Source organism: Amblyomma mixtum, chromosome 2 (assembly GCF_055824585.1).
Source record: "Amblyomma mixtum isolate Tamu chromosome 2, ASM5582458v1, whole genome shotgun sequence".
Lineage (NCBI taxonomy): Eukaryota > Metazoa > Arthropoda > Arachnida > Ixodida > Ixodidae > Amblyomma > Amblyomma mixtum.
This window is the reverse complement of record NC_143013.1, coordinates 289,598,065-289,610,824: the sequence shown is the minus strand read 5'-3', so window position 1 is coordinate 289,610,824 and position 12,760 is coordinate 289,598,065. Positions and strand designations below refer to the sequence as shown.

Sequence of the window (12,760 nt, the reverse complement as noted above, 5' to 3'; positions counted from 1 at the left end):
AACAGTGACGCGAAATTGTTTGGAGTAGTTTATACGTGTTATATTCCACAGAATAATTTAAATATCAATGGATGCAACGTGAAATTTAAGAGAAGCCTCAAGAAAGCTTCTTATTACATCTGTGAAGCTTAACCGCTCAGAATTTACAGTCCAGTTTGCGCAACAAGCAGAGCTAACAACGCGGCACTCAGGGAATAGCCGTAAACCTAAGAGAACATCTTGAGACAGCGAAGCAGCAGCGTAACTGACACGCTAACTTAAGGGGCAACGGAAAAATGATATACGTAGTGCATGAAACCTGAAAGAATCATAGCAATGAGTCACTGAAGAAAATACTCTCCCCCAAGCATAAATCAAAAATTCCGCTTAAGAAATAATGTGTTTAATTGGGCGATTGCATCAGGACCACATATGAACTTGACAGTTTTGCAACACATACTACGGCGTTGTATGATGAGCATCGTAAAAAGTTCAGACTGAACGTTCCCTTGGCCTACTTATTAGATCGAAATGAATAATTTCTATTCATCTTGAGACATCCATTTGTAACGAATACCGCGCACCTTTTCACTTTCCACACACTCACCCACTGACCTTATTTCTCGAAGCAGAGCGCGCTCAAGATTAAGACACAAATTGCGCGCGTTGTAGCTATAAGAGCTAACACACGATGGGCGGTACTGGTCGGCAACCAAATACGGTGTTGAAGTGTTCCGAATGACGAGTCGCGTACTTGCACACCAGCGCCGCCTTGGGGTCCCCGCACTTGGCGTGGCAGAAGCGCCGAAAGAAGAGCCGATCCCGAGGTCCGGTGTCCTGCGGTGCCGCCTCTTCCAAGTCGCGCAGCTGTCGTTTGGCCGCTGTGAAGGCTACATCGAGTGCCCATGGCGCGAAGAGCATGGCATCCACAGTGGGATCGTCTTTAGTGAAAAAAATGGCTTCGGCGACCTGAAAGCATTCGCTCACTGATCCACTTGCGTGACTTCAAATGCGCAGCTACAATCGTAACTGAAGGAGTGTTTGTTTTGACCGTTAAACTCATCAAGGCCGAGTGACCACAAGCTTAAACGCTTTTAAAAATATAAGTAATTGAGGTTTCGAAGCTTCGTCCTAGCATGGTTCTCGAACAAAGTGTCACCGCCTGTCCGCAGCAGTAGCTCTATGAACCAGGCTAACCAATGTGCATAACACACAGAAGCGGCGGCATAGATGAACTTATAGTAGGATTGACTTTAGTGCAAATACGTTTGAAGGGAGACCTATTCCACTTAAGGTAATTCCGCTAAAACTCTTTCGGTATAATAGGCTGGTTATTAGACGTAGCTTTGCAATTTGGAGAAATTATCGAAAATTTCCTCTGGAGCATTTGTAATAGTGTTCACGCTCTTTCTACACTGCCTTTAGTTCTCTAAGTTGCTGTGTCCTAGCAGAAAAAGCACTGACGTATTTACTGTCTGCACAGGTCGCCACCTGAGAGAGAAACTCGTTTCTGCATGAAGTACGTGGTGGGTGTCACATGTCTAGAGAAGATAAATAGACAGGTGCACTGAGATATTGGTTATCTGCAAGCTGCCGCACGACGTGAACTTTACTGTCCCCTGAATCATTCAATCTACAGCCGTTTTTGGCAGCTCAAATATTAGGACACAGATCGACAGACCTTATTCCTGAGAAATCGTAGCTTTACTGATGCTAAGTCATGACTACAAATTATTGCTGAGTGAAGACTTCCGAGACTTTACGCCCTTTGAAGGGCAAATGAGGAGCAGTGATAGCGTGAGCGGTACTCTAAGGGCACCTTCCCCTCCGCTTGCCACAAGTACTGCCGCCTGTTCCCCCCCTCACTTAGTTCACACACCACAGGCGGCACTCTCTCGTGAGCACCCTGTCTACGTGTTACATGTCATTAGGATCTCCAGAAGATCTCTTAAGAAGTCTATGAGATATCCAGCCGGGTGAATGCAGAGGCTGCAGGTGAAGGAGTTATTGCACACGAATTAATAAGCTGTATATGTCGTTTGTACTAAAACATTTTTCTCATATACACAATCACTGTGACAAGGCAGACATTCTGAAGCCTTGCTTCCAAATTGACTAATATACGGCAGTTTCCTCGCATTTTCTGCTTCTATCTGCGTTAAAGTTAAGTAACTTTTATACCCGAAAGCGCCATCTCACCTTGGTGAGGACACAGTGCCGATAGCTCGCCAACCGTTCAGCGTAACTTGGATCTTGATTGGCAAGGATTTGAACCCATGAGGCCAGCAGCCGGAAGCCCACGATCGAGTAGTCCAAGCTCGGTTCCGCAGCCTCGGCGTGCATGAGGTCTTCGGCTAGGTACATGGACGGGACGACAAACCCGTCGTGGTCATAGTGCACCGTGTCGCAAAGCTGCTGCTCAACTCGTACGGAGGCGATGTTGTCGCCGAACGGCTCAACCTTTGCTGCCAAGGCCACGTTGAGTAGGAAGTCGTCACCGTAAGCTGTCCGGTTGGGATCAAGTTGCAGAGGGGAGGTGGTCATATGCCCACCGCTCTTTCCTGACACAGAAGACAATAACCGGTCAGGAATCTCTGAAGGTAATAACATTTCATTACAGCTACCACATTCTAACATGGAGACATCTGCGATAACACGGAGTATATGCGACAGCACGGCGGATGTGAAGGGGCATTCAGGTGAATTACTGAGCCAAGAGTGGAATCAGCCGGGCCAGTTGGTTCATGACACATATAAAAAACAGCTCTCGTTCTTTTGTGCCTCTTCCTTATCGTCCAGTCTCTCGGCGCTTTACAAATTTCGGGCTGTCAAAATGTTGAGCGTTTCATAAATGCCGCCCAGGTTGGCCTACCCAGACAAGGCTTTCTAAGAGTGAGCAACTGCGAAGAAATAAGCAAATTTTCCTTTGGAACCCTAGCGGTCATATTTTGTGACGTGTAGTGTGACAAATTATGAATATGGGTCATGCTTTGGAGTGCCACCTGTGGCAATGAACGCAGTGCTTCTGTCCTTTCAATTCTTTCATTATTTGCACTTCATTAACCTTACATCACTGCAAAAAGAATGTCCTAAGTCACAGAACTTATAGTTTTTTGATAGAGTGCTGTTTAGTTTCTTAAATAAGTTATGATGCTCAGCCAACGCCTGAGAATCTTTCCAGTACTCCATTATTTTCCGTTATTCCCCGTACGGAAAAATGGAGAGCCGCTACAAGTATTGAACATTTTGCATTATTTTCGCAGTGAACTCAAATATAGTTGCAGACTAACCTTTATATTTGACATACTGGAAAAATGATCTGCACACATAGACTAACTTTTTAAGGTGGAGTGAAGCCGCTTTGATTATTACCAGGACTACAGTGAAAAAAAAGTTCAGCAGCAAGAAAGATCGAAAAGAACTCAAGCTGCTCAGTGGTTCGGAATGTAATTTTTTACCTTGTTCAAAGAGAAAAAAACGTGGTTTAAGTCCAAACGTTCCCCCCCCCCCTTTTTTTTCCCTCACAACAACAAAAAGAATCGACATAAAAGCTTCCAGTACAGGGTCGCACGGCTAGGAAGGCCAGCAGACATGTTATGAGTTATAATCAAACACTATAAGTCTTTTTAGACTGCTTAGAGATGAGTGCCACATAGAAGCGTTCTTCGGACTGGTGCCTGAACGTGCTGTAGCTTATGTTAGTACTTCCACCACGCTTCCCCGCGCGTGAACATAACAGTACAGTAAGCGCATATTGCAAACAAATTTACGCAACACTTATACTCACCAACACTTCTGACATGCATCACTGCCTGCCTGATGGCACTAAAACTGCAGTCATCCGATGCAGGGGGAAGCCGCATGGCGAAATGCTTGACAGTTGTGACGAGCCTTTCGAAGTATCGGACGGATGCAGGCTTCTCAAGGATGCGTGCCAGCCAGCCGGGAAAGAGCGTTTTGAAGTGCTCTCCGGTAGCCCGCAGGCAGAATTTGAGGCGGTCGTCACCATAAGTACGAAGAAGGTAGAAGAACCTCACTACTTGTACCACTGGTAGCAGCAGAGCGTACAGGCGACCGAGGCTTAGGTCGGCCGAATCAAGACGTGCGATCACTTCGCCTATTTCCTTGAGATGACGCGCTCGCACTAACTTTGTACTGAAAGGCACGTCCGCTGTGCCATTCAGCTCTATAGTATCAACTAGCCCTTTCTGCCAAGTCAGCCGCTGTTGCGGGTCCTTGACGGACGGCGCGGGCAAGTCCTTCACGTACGCGTCGCTGAAGGGGGACGATAAGTCGAATCCTTCAAGAACCTTGGCTATGTTCCAGTCGAGATCTGTGACAGTGAGGGTGGAAGTGTTGATTCCCAGTGGTTGGAGGTCTGCTAGGGCATCGTCAACGAATCCTTCAAGCACGCCATCTTGGCTGCCCACCGCATGGTACATGTCCTGACCGACATCTATGAATATTCTTCGACCGTGGCCGTCGTCGTTAGCAGTCGCAGTCCTAACTGCGACGATAGATTTCAAGCCAGTCCGAGTAGCGGACCTCAGAATGTTGTTGAAAAGCTCCTGAAACGTGGAAGCTGCCAGCCATGAGGCGATGTCAATCCCGACGTTTTGTAGAACCGCTTGCGTGCTTCTTCGGTGCGGATTTAACGTGAACGTTCGGCAGCTGAAGAAGAAGTGGGCCATCTGGTGCTCATCCTGTACGCAGACACAGAAACAAGCTGGCATTGTAACGCGTAAACAAGCTATCGACATAAATTAATACTTTCATTATAGGTCTGTGGTAGCAACGACCATTCTGTGGTTACTTATCCTATGGTTAGCCTTCTAGCTACTGTTATTGGTTACTCATACTGCAGCAAAAATCTTTAGCAGTGCTTCTCCTAAGCTCATGTTCCTCAGTAACAAGGAAAACAAATTTTGTGCACGGCTCATAGAAGCAAAAAAATAGCAAATCACTTGCCCTTGTAAGCGGAGAATATTGTGCAGTAGCACTAGTTACGGTGGGCACTTAAGATTCTAACGCGCTAAAGGTATTTCACCTAAAACCTTTACCCGGAAGGCGTTTAACATGAATGCCTTCATCCTAAAGGCTATTGACCGAATGGTCTTTATCCCGAAGGCGTTTATGTTGAAGTCCTTCACCCAGGTGTACCCATCACAAGTGAAGGCCTGCCAGGTGTGTGCACCTGGCAGGTTGCGCACAGCCCAAGGCAGGTCGGCCGCCTTCCACAAAGCAGGCTTCAGACACGTGCGTGCGCATGCCCGAAATCGGAAAATGCGCCTAGTAGTGTTACTGCACTCAAAAGACAATTAGCGGCAGATTATTTTTTCGTGTTCAGGTTTTTCTGTCATTGCACGGGACAAGGTGTGTTCTGTGCCTGCAGCGTGTGCAGGCTATAAGATTAGCCTTTAAGATAGGGACTCACACCGCGCCTAATTCTACTTTAAGAGCATTGAAGCTTCACCTGACTCAATACGCCTTGCACTGTTCCTGAACGAAAGTAATAATTCGAAGAGGTCAGGGTCAGAAAACATTTTTTTTGTCCCATGAAACGAGTGAAGTGAGGCATGTCGTTATTGACCATTGCACGCTCTGCATGTTCTTGCGCTAAATACGAGGTGGTCAAAAGATGAACTCGAGGCTGCGCACAGAAGTAATACAGTGTAGACGTCGCTAGTGTGGGGCGCGCAGAATAATTCTTCGAAAAAATTGCGCAAAAAAAAAGGACACAGACGACACAGAAGTGGACAGGACAGGCGCTAGCTTGCAACTTTATTTTCGCAATGTCACCACGTTTAATATACAGGAGCCAGTCACCACCATGAAACGAAGAGCATGCGCAAAGAAGAGCACAATCAAGATTACAGTGTGTGGAAAATAAGCAAGAATTACGATAAAAACTAAAAAGAAGAACACGGTGCCGGGGGAACAAACGAACAGAAAAGAGACTTCGCGCACAAAAATTTACTGCAAAAATGCGCTTATCAAGCTTCTTAAGGTTAAGAGCGAAACAAACAATGTGGCAAAAATGAGCAGACAAAAATAGATCGACTAAAAGATGAAGAGAGCGTACAAGGCTCCACACTAAGACAAACATGTGGCGAAGAAAGGTAGAATGACAATGAGGAAATTGCATTTATGAGCATGGCAAGGGAAGTAAAAGACAACAGAAAATTGGGCCGAAAACAGACAAGGGCTGTGAAACTATATATGGTAATATGAAAAAAATTTTAAAAGCTAGGAAACTATAAAATATATGAATATGAAAAAAAGAGGCAGAAAGAACGAAACAGAAAAGGATAAAACGAGAAATATAAAACACAAGTGTAGAGGGCTCCTCGCTAAAAAAACGAGGGGGGGGGGGGGGTGAATGGGATATGCAAATATGAGAAATAGAAATAACAAATGAAGTAAAAGCAAATAAAACGCCAATGAATAGAAGCAGGGAAACGCAAAGGAAAAGAGGGACCATTCCAGTTCCCTACAACTAGAAAGGGTGCTTGGAAAGCAGTCTTAAGACATGGTTTACACCTACAGGTAGCCATCCAAGAATTCAACCCCACTGTCAGGTAAGTGAATAGAAGGTGCGCTGACGCACTTTTTCCCAGCTTTTTTTATAAAATACGCCTCCATGCCTTCACGCTCTGCTTTTCCTTTAGCTGATGTTAAGAATTCTGTGTTATCTTTTTTTGGATAGCATCCGTTCTCTTACTCTGTTCCACATGCTTTGCAATGGTCGGCTAGGTTACTTCCTGATTTGTTGCGTACGCATAATCTATGTTCTTTCGCCTTCTCATTGAAGCATCTTCCTGTCTGCCCAATATAATGACGGCCGCAGCTGATAGGAATGCTGTACACATTTCTTATTTTATTGTAATTTTTGCTTATTTTCCACACGCTGTAATATTGACTGTGCTCTTCTTTGCGCATGTTCTTCGCTTGATGGGGGTGATCGGCTCCTATATATTAGACGTGTTGGCATTTCGAAAATAAAGTTGCAAGTTAGCGCATGTCTTGTCCACTTCAGTGCCGTCTGTGTCCTTTTTTTGTGCTATGTTTTCGAAGAACTGTTACCAACTAGCCCAAACCAAGCGACTGTTACGCATAGTAAATTGTTGCGTTGTTCCGGATTAGCATTCACCCTTAAAAGGAAGAATGGACTGGGATGATTGATTTCTCATTAGTAGTTTATTGCGCTACGTATTCTACAGACGCTCAGAGGAGTGGCATCATGAGTGTGGATAAGAAATATTTAAGACGAACCTGTTCTTTCCTAGTCTTCGGCTGCCTGGAATTCAGCAGTTCCCGACGAAACTCGTCTTCGATACGCGTGTTTAGGAGGCGTCGGTTTTCTTCGATGTAGCTCCTCGGAGTATTCCAGTGGCCGCACACGTGCGAATAAAAGTCAGCGCATGGCGCCACATTATAATCCGTAGACCTATCGACGGCTGATACAACAGTAAGGCAGGCCTCGCTCGAACAAGGTGGTTCCCAGTCAACCTCTGACGACACCTCCACGATGTGCGGTAGTTTCGGCGAGCGGGTCAGCACGGAGCTTGCTACAACGGCCAGAAGAGCCGCCAGGAGAGTGAGAGGAACGAGGTACGCCACGAATATCGCTGTCCTCCCCCTCGTCATGACACCGGCAGGCTCGCAGGAAGTCACTGCGACACAAGGACGAGCACAAACCATATCAGTAGTTACACCACCAGTGATTGCTATTCCAGTTGACGGTTTGCAAATTGGTTGTCATGAACTTTGCACCCGTTTGATACTCCTGGGCGCCGAGGCTGATTCCGGCTGCCCGCAAGTACCCACACTGTTGAAGCGACAAAAATTCCACAATGAAAGTGCGTGTCCAAGAAAATGTACGCGACGACCACGCTTACTGTTCAGAGAGCGCTCAAGAACTAGCGAACAACTAAGAAATTGACAGCTTCGAGCTGTAGCAGCTCTGATTTACAGCCCTCCAAAAGAGTGAAAAACACACCGCATTATATATATACACGTCTGAAAGCACGAGCCCATGTCCAGCTACCTATCATGTTATAACGCTGCTGATTTGTGGCCATCTGGCAACGAAGGAAGAATTTTTTTCTCCTAGTTAGATTACCTCTTACTAAAAGGTTAAATGCTTAGAATAGCAAGATCACAGCAGCCAGCTGATTGCTGCTGATAGTATAGCGCAGTAAACTTGTGTTCAGAACGGCAGCAGTGACACAGAAAAAAATTGCTGAAGAGTACAATAAATGTTCTGTTCGGGACGCAAGACTTTAGCGCGCTCGAAAACAATTTAGGTCCATATATGCGCCATGTGTTTCAGCGATTGCATAATTTTACTGGAACATATTAAAGAACGTGAGTTTGACTTTCTCCTCCACTAGTGTGGTCTGGAACCGGCGCTAAAGCTATAAGTATCGGCTTCGTGCATTCTCACGTGTTCTAGAAACTTTTGTCTCTGCCTGAGCGCGCGGAAAAAGAAAACAAATGTCATGGGTAGCATAAGAAAGTATTACTACTAAAGATAAATCCCGCCGCGATGGCTCGGTGGTTATGGTGCTCGAATGCTGACCCGAAAGACGCGTGTTCGATCATGACCGCGGCGGTCAAATTTCGATGGAGGCGAAATTCTAGAAGTCCGTGCACTGTGCAATGTCAACGTTAAACAACCCCAGGTGATCGAAATTTCCGGAGCCCTTCACTACGGAGTCCCTCATAGCTTGAGCCGCTTTGGGACGTCAAAAGGCGTAAAACCAAACCAAACCCGTTTATGATAATTTCAGAAAAAAGTAAATGCGCTTTCTTACACTGAGTTTCGGTGGCTGGCTGGTCACGTGAATCGCGATGCTCTATGAGATGCGCTGCTCTTTCGAAACGTCTCAGGAAACCTCCCTTATTATCCTTGTTGTCTCTGCGCGCAGGAAGTCTCGCCGCACTGCGCTGCTTTCTGGCAACATTAGTTGACACGCTCGCAAATAGAAGCATGCCGACTGGTTCCAAGTCCCGTTCTGGCTTCTGAGAAACAGCGGTCACTTGAGGGACACCGGAAGAGACCATCGGCGTGGTCCCCTTAATAAGTGAATCTCTTGACGCACCAATCAAAAACGGCGGTTGAGGTTCCGAGCCTTCATATAGAAGATTTTGAAGGTAATCTGGTGCGTTAGACTGGTGCCCTGTTTCGAAGTCCGCATTGAAAGAAGACTCACCAGGTAGCTCCTGCGTTCTGCTGACATGCTCGACAGCTTTACCGCTTTTGTTGCTTGCGAGCTGCGGCCTTTGCTTAGTAACGCTGTCACTCACAGAACAAGCGCGGTGGCTGCGGCGATAGCGCTGCTTGTAATCGCTTTTTCGAATACCGCGTAACGCGTGGGAGGGGCTTAAATTCTTTCCCGGTGGGCTTGTAGCCCTGGTGAGGCCATCCGCATTTGAGATTTGCAGCGAAGACGTAGAGCTGCGTTTCTTGTCTTTACGCAGTAACTCTTCAGCGGGGTCTTGGCTTGGTGATTGTTGGTCACTCCTAGGCTGCTGATTTCCGAGTGTGCTTGAAGGGTTCTGGTTGTCGTCGCTGGTGCCTTGAGCGATGTGGTGCTGCCTTCGGTGGCCACTTTTCACTCGGTTGTGAATCTTCCTTCGCTTGGATGCCTTGTGCACTGAGTGATCGGAGATATCTCTCTGCACCGGGCCGCTGTCTCCCAGCGTTGAATTGATGGAGGCACCAGCAGCGGTGATTGGGGGTTCGGTCGCCGAATCGAAGGGATTGTGAAACTCAGAAGACATTGCTTGAAGAGGCGTTTCCCAAGCTTCACTCCCAACTACGATGCACTCAGAAAAGGATCGCAAAGAACAAGTAACAAACAGAAGGAAGACAGTGTCTTCGGCTCCAGAATCAAGCGTGTCGCTCTGGAATGACCTGAACAAGCACTTCTTCTTCTTCTTCTTCTCCACAGTAAACATAGCACATGGATGGATGGAAAAACTTTATTTTCGTCAGAGAGCATGTGTGGACGATTCCGTGTTAGATGGCCATCAACCCATGGCTGACGGCGACCTGGGTGGCCCACTCCACGGCCCTGGTCTGGACGACCGGGTCTGAGCTGGCCAACACGGCCTCCCACTGCTCGAGAGAAGGATCGCGCATAATGTCCGCCGGTGGCGGTGCTATGCTGCAGCTCCATAATATGTGGTCATAGGTTGCCAATTCCTGACACCATTTGCACTCCGGCTGAATGTCCTGGTATATTTTTCTCAACACGTATGGGTTGAAGAAACATCTAGTCTGCAATCGTCGCCAGACGTATTCCTGCGCCTTCACCAATTGCTTGTCCGGGGGTGGGTAAATCCTCCGCTCAAGTCTGAAATGTTTAGTAATGTGATGAAAGGATACCAGCCCATCTCTCGTGGACCTTCCCGGGACGTCCGGCTCACCTACTCGGCTGACGAAACCTCGAGCATTCATTTCAGCCGTCTCGTTCCCAGGCATACTAGAAGCCAGTCTTTTACTTCTTCTTAGCAAGTAGATGGCACGCGCTTGACGGTTCGTGGCGCCTGACACTCTTTCTTGTTGTCGTTCAGTTGGATGCGGCTGTTGTGAATGTATCAGTAATTTTTACTAATTGTAAATGTACACTTGTTAGCTTTGAATTTGTGAAATAATTCGATCGGAGAATGCTGCCAGAATAACATTGAGCAAACTTTTAAACCTGAAGGGACCTTTTCAATCGCAGCTCTTATTTAGTTTGCGATTTGTTATTTCATAATATTTGACGGTTACGCGCGTGCCTACAGACTATGCGTCTTCCTACAGCGTCTTCCCGCCCAGGAAAATTTAACGACAAAACTGCTGTACTGAAGCTCACAATTCATTATTCAGGAAACCTCCTCTTCGAGAAAACTCCTAAAAAAAACTCGCCAGCGAGTAAAAGTATGACATTATTTCCATAACGTGCACGCGTACTCAGGTTGTGCGGATATAAAATGACAGACAGAAATTGAGGCTTCACCTTATCACCCAGGTCCTGCCATATATGGTACAATCCAAGAAGCAGAAGAGCAAGCTACCTAGCAATTGCATGACCATCTCCCATTCTCCTAACTAACCACTTTTTTTTAATGCAAATTTAGTCATTCATTTATATCCGCAGAATACAAACAACGCCATTATCGTACTAAATGGTGGACTCGACCACACGGGGTAACGAAACCATCTCCCCACAATCACTAAATGCCGAAGTCGATGATGTCGTGGAATCATCACATTCAATCATTATCAAGGACACTATCTACGCCAGTCGGCTCACTAGCACGGTGCCGTCATTTTCTTCCAGATAGAGCAAAATTTCAAATTTATCATGCACTGTTTTCCTCTCTCATAAATTACTGTACACTGGTTTGGGCCACAACCACACAAACAAATATTCAAACACTGCTCCTTCTTGAAAGGAAAAAGCACTTCGTTGCATTGCAGATGTGTCCTATTTACATTCATCTGCACCATTGTTCACAGGGTATAACATAATAAGCGTCGAAAAAATTTGCGAGTTCCGTCTACTGTACTCATACTTATTTTCCGATGAAAAGTTTAAGAGCCTCATAAAATTCCTTTCGCATTTGCAGAAACAGAAAAGTGATTGTCGCACCCGTGGATCTGAGACATGGCTGATACCACGCAGACGTACAAATTATATGCTACAGTCGCTCACGCACAACTTGCCGTGCTTGCTTAACAAATTACTGTCTGCAAATTTTGACTTAAGCGCACGTAATAGAAAACAGACACGTGAAATTTTTTTCTCATCCCAGTTTTTGTGCAGCTAATCGTATTCGATGTATTTCCATTGCCTTTATGTTTTTCGTACTGTATACTTTCTTGTGCTGTGTTTTGATGTGTTTCGAATGTGTTTCGATCAGTCAATTTGTGTGAAAGTGTAACTGCCCATGTGTTCAGAATTTTGTGTTGGCTATATGTTGCTGCCTTGTACGGGCATCAGGCACCCTCAAGCTGCCAATGGCAGCTTTTTTGCCTCATGAGCGCCAACGAGTCGTCGGAAATAAAGTTTTGAATTGAATTGAAGCACTCGCGCTAATGAAGGCACGCTTGTACTCATTTCTTTTCGTTGAGAGCGTTCACGGAAACGTTTTCAGTATTTTTCATAGAAAAGTTGTGTTTTTGTTTTAGTAGAGAAAACAATAATTCTGTTTGCGATAATTCCTGGCACGTCGTGATCGTCACCATTTCGTAAGAATAGCGCTTCAAAGCACACCTGCCTCTCCCATGGGCCCTTGACAGTGCTCAATCGAGCTTTTGCTTCTTGTTTATGCGAATAAAAAATGCCCTAAGAAGGCGGCTGTAGTCCACTCTAGTTGTCCGATGTCTGGAAGATACTTTTTTTTTCTGCCCTGGAACCGTTACGCGCACTCCTATGATCCAGCTGCTGTCTGCATGGAATGACTGCAAAACCAAGTGGCACCAAAGTAAAAGTCGCTATGCGCTCTACAGCATGCACATACTACTTTACGAAGTATCGTCTTACATCGAAGCCCTCGCAAGCACAAGGAAAATGTGCGGCTGGTTCTTTAGAATTACTAGGCCCGAAATGTGCGAAAGTGCGGTTTTTTGCAGATGGACACCACAGCCACGTGTCTCAAAGCGCGAGTGACTCAGGGAACCAGTTATGCGCGTTTCCCTTCCTCAAAATCAACAGTCTAAACTTTCTGCTCATTTTGAGGAAGGGTAAAGCGTATAACTGGCTCAGTTCGTAGCCGGACGCCACCG

The 12,760-nt window shown here is 46.1% G+C and overlaps 1 protein-coding gene across 1 annotated transcript; it reads right to left on the bottom strand.

Moving 5' to 3' along the window:
• Positions 1–660: 660 nt before the first annotated feature.
• On the bottom strand, positions 661–7,626 carry LOC149364410 (uncharacterized). Its single transcript, XM_089568688.1, has 4 exons — positions 7,252–7,626; positions 3,767–4,682; positions 2,179–2,540; positions 661–948 (listed from the first exon to the last, which is right to left on the bottom strand). The coding sequence occupies exons 1-4, from the start codon at positions 7,624–7,626 to the stop codon at positions 661–663; spliced, it is 1,941 nt and encodes a 646-aa protein (XP_089424814.1).
• Between the last annotated feature and the right edge of the window lie 5,134 nt (positions 7,627–12,760).

Bases quoted from the DNA above. Each gene is read 5' to 3' on its own strand.
- LOC149364410 (XM_089568688.1), bottom strand. From the start codon at position 7,626: ATGACGAGGGGGAGGACAGCGATATTCGTGGCGTACCTCGTTCCTCTC. The intron at 4,683-7,251 runs GTTCGTCTTAAA...GTCTGCGTACAG, and splicing joins CGAAGACTAGGAAAGAACAG to GATGAGCACCAGATGGCCCA. The intron at 2,541-3,766 runs GTGAGTATAAGT...CTTCTGTGTCAG, and splicing joins GATGCATGTCAGAAGTGTTG to GAAAGAGCGGTGGGCATATG.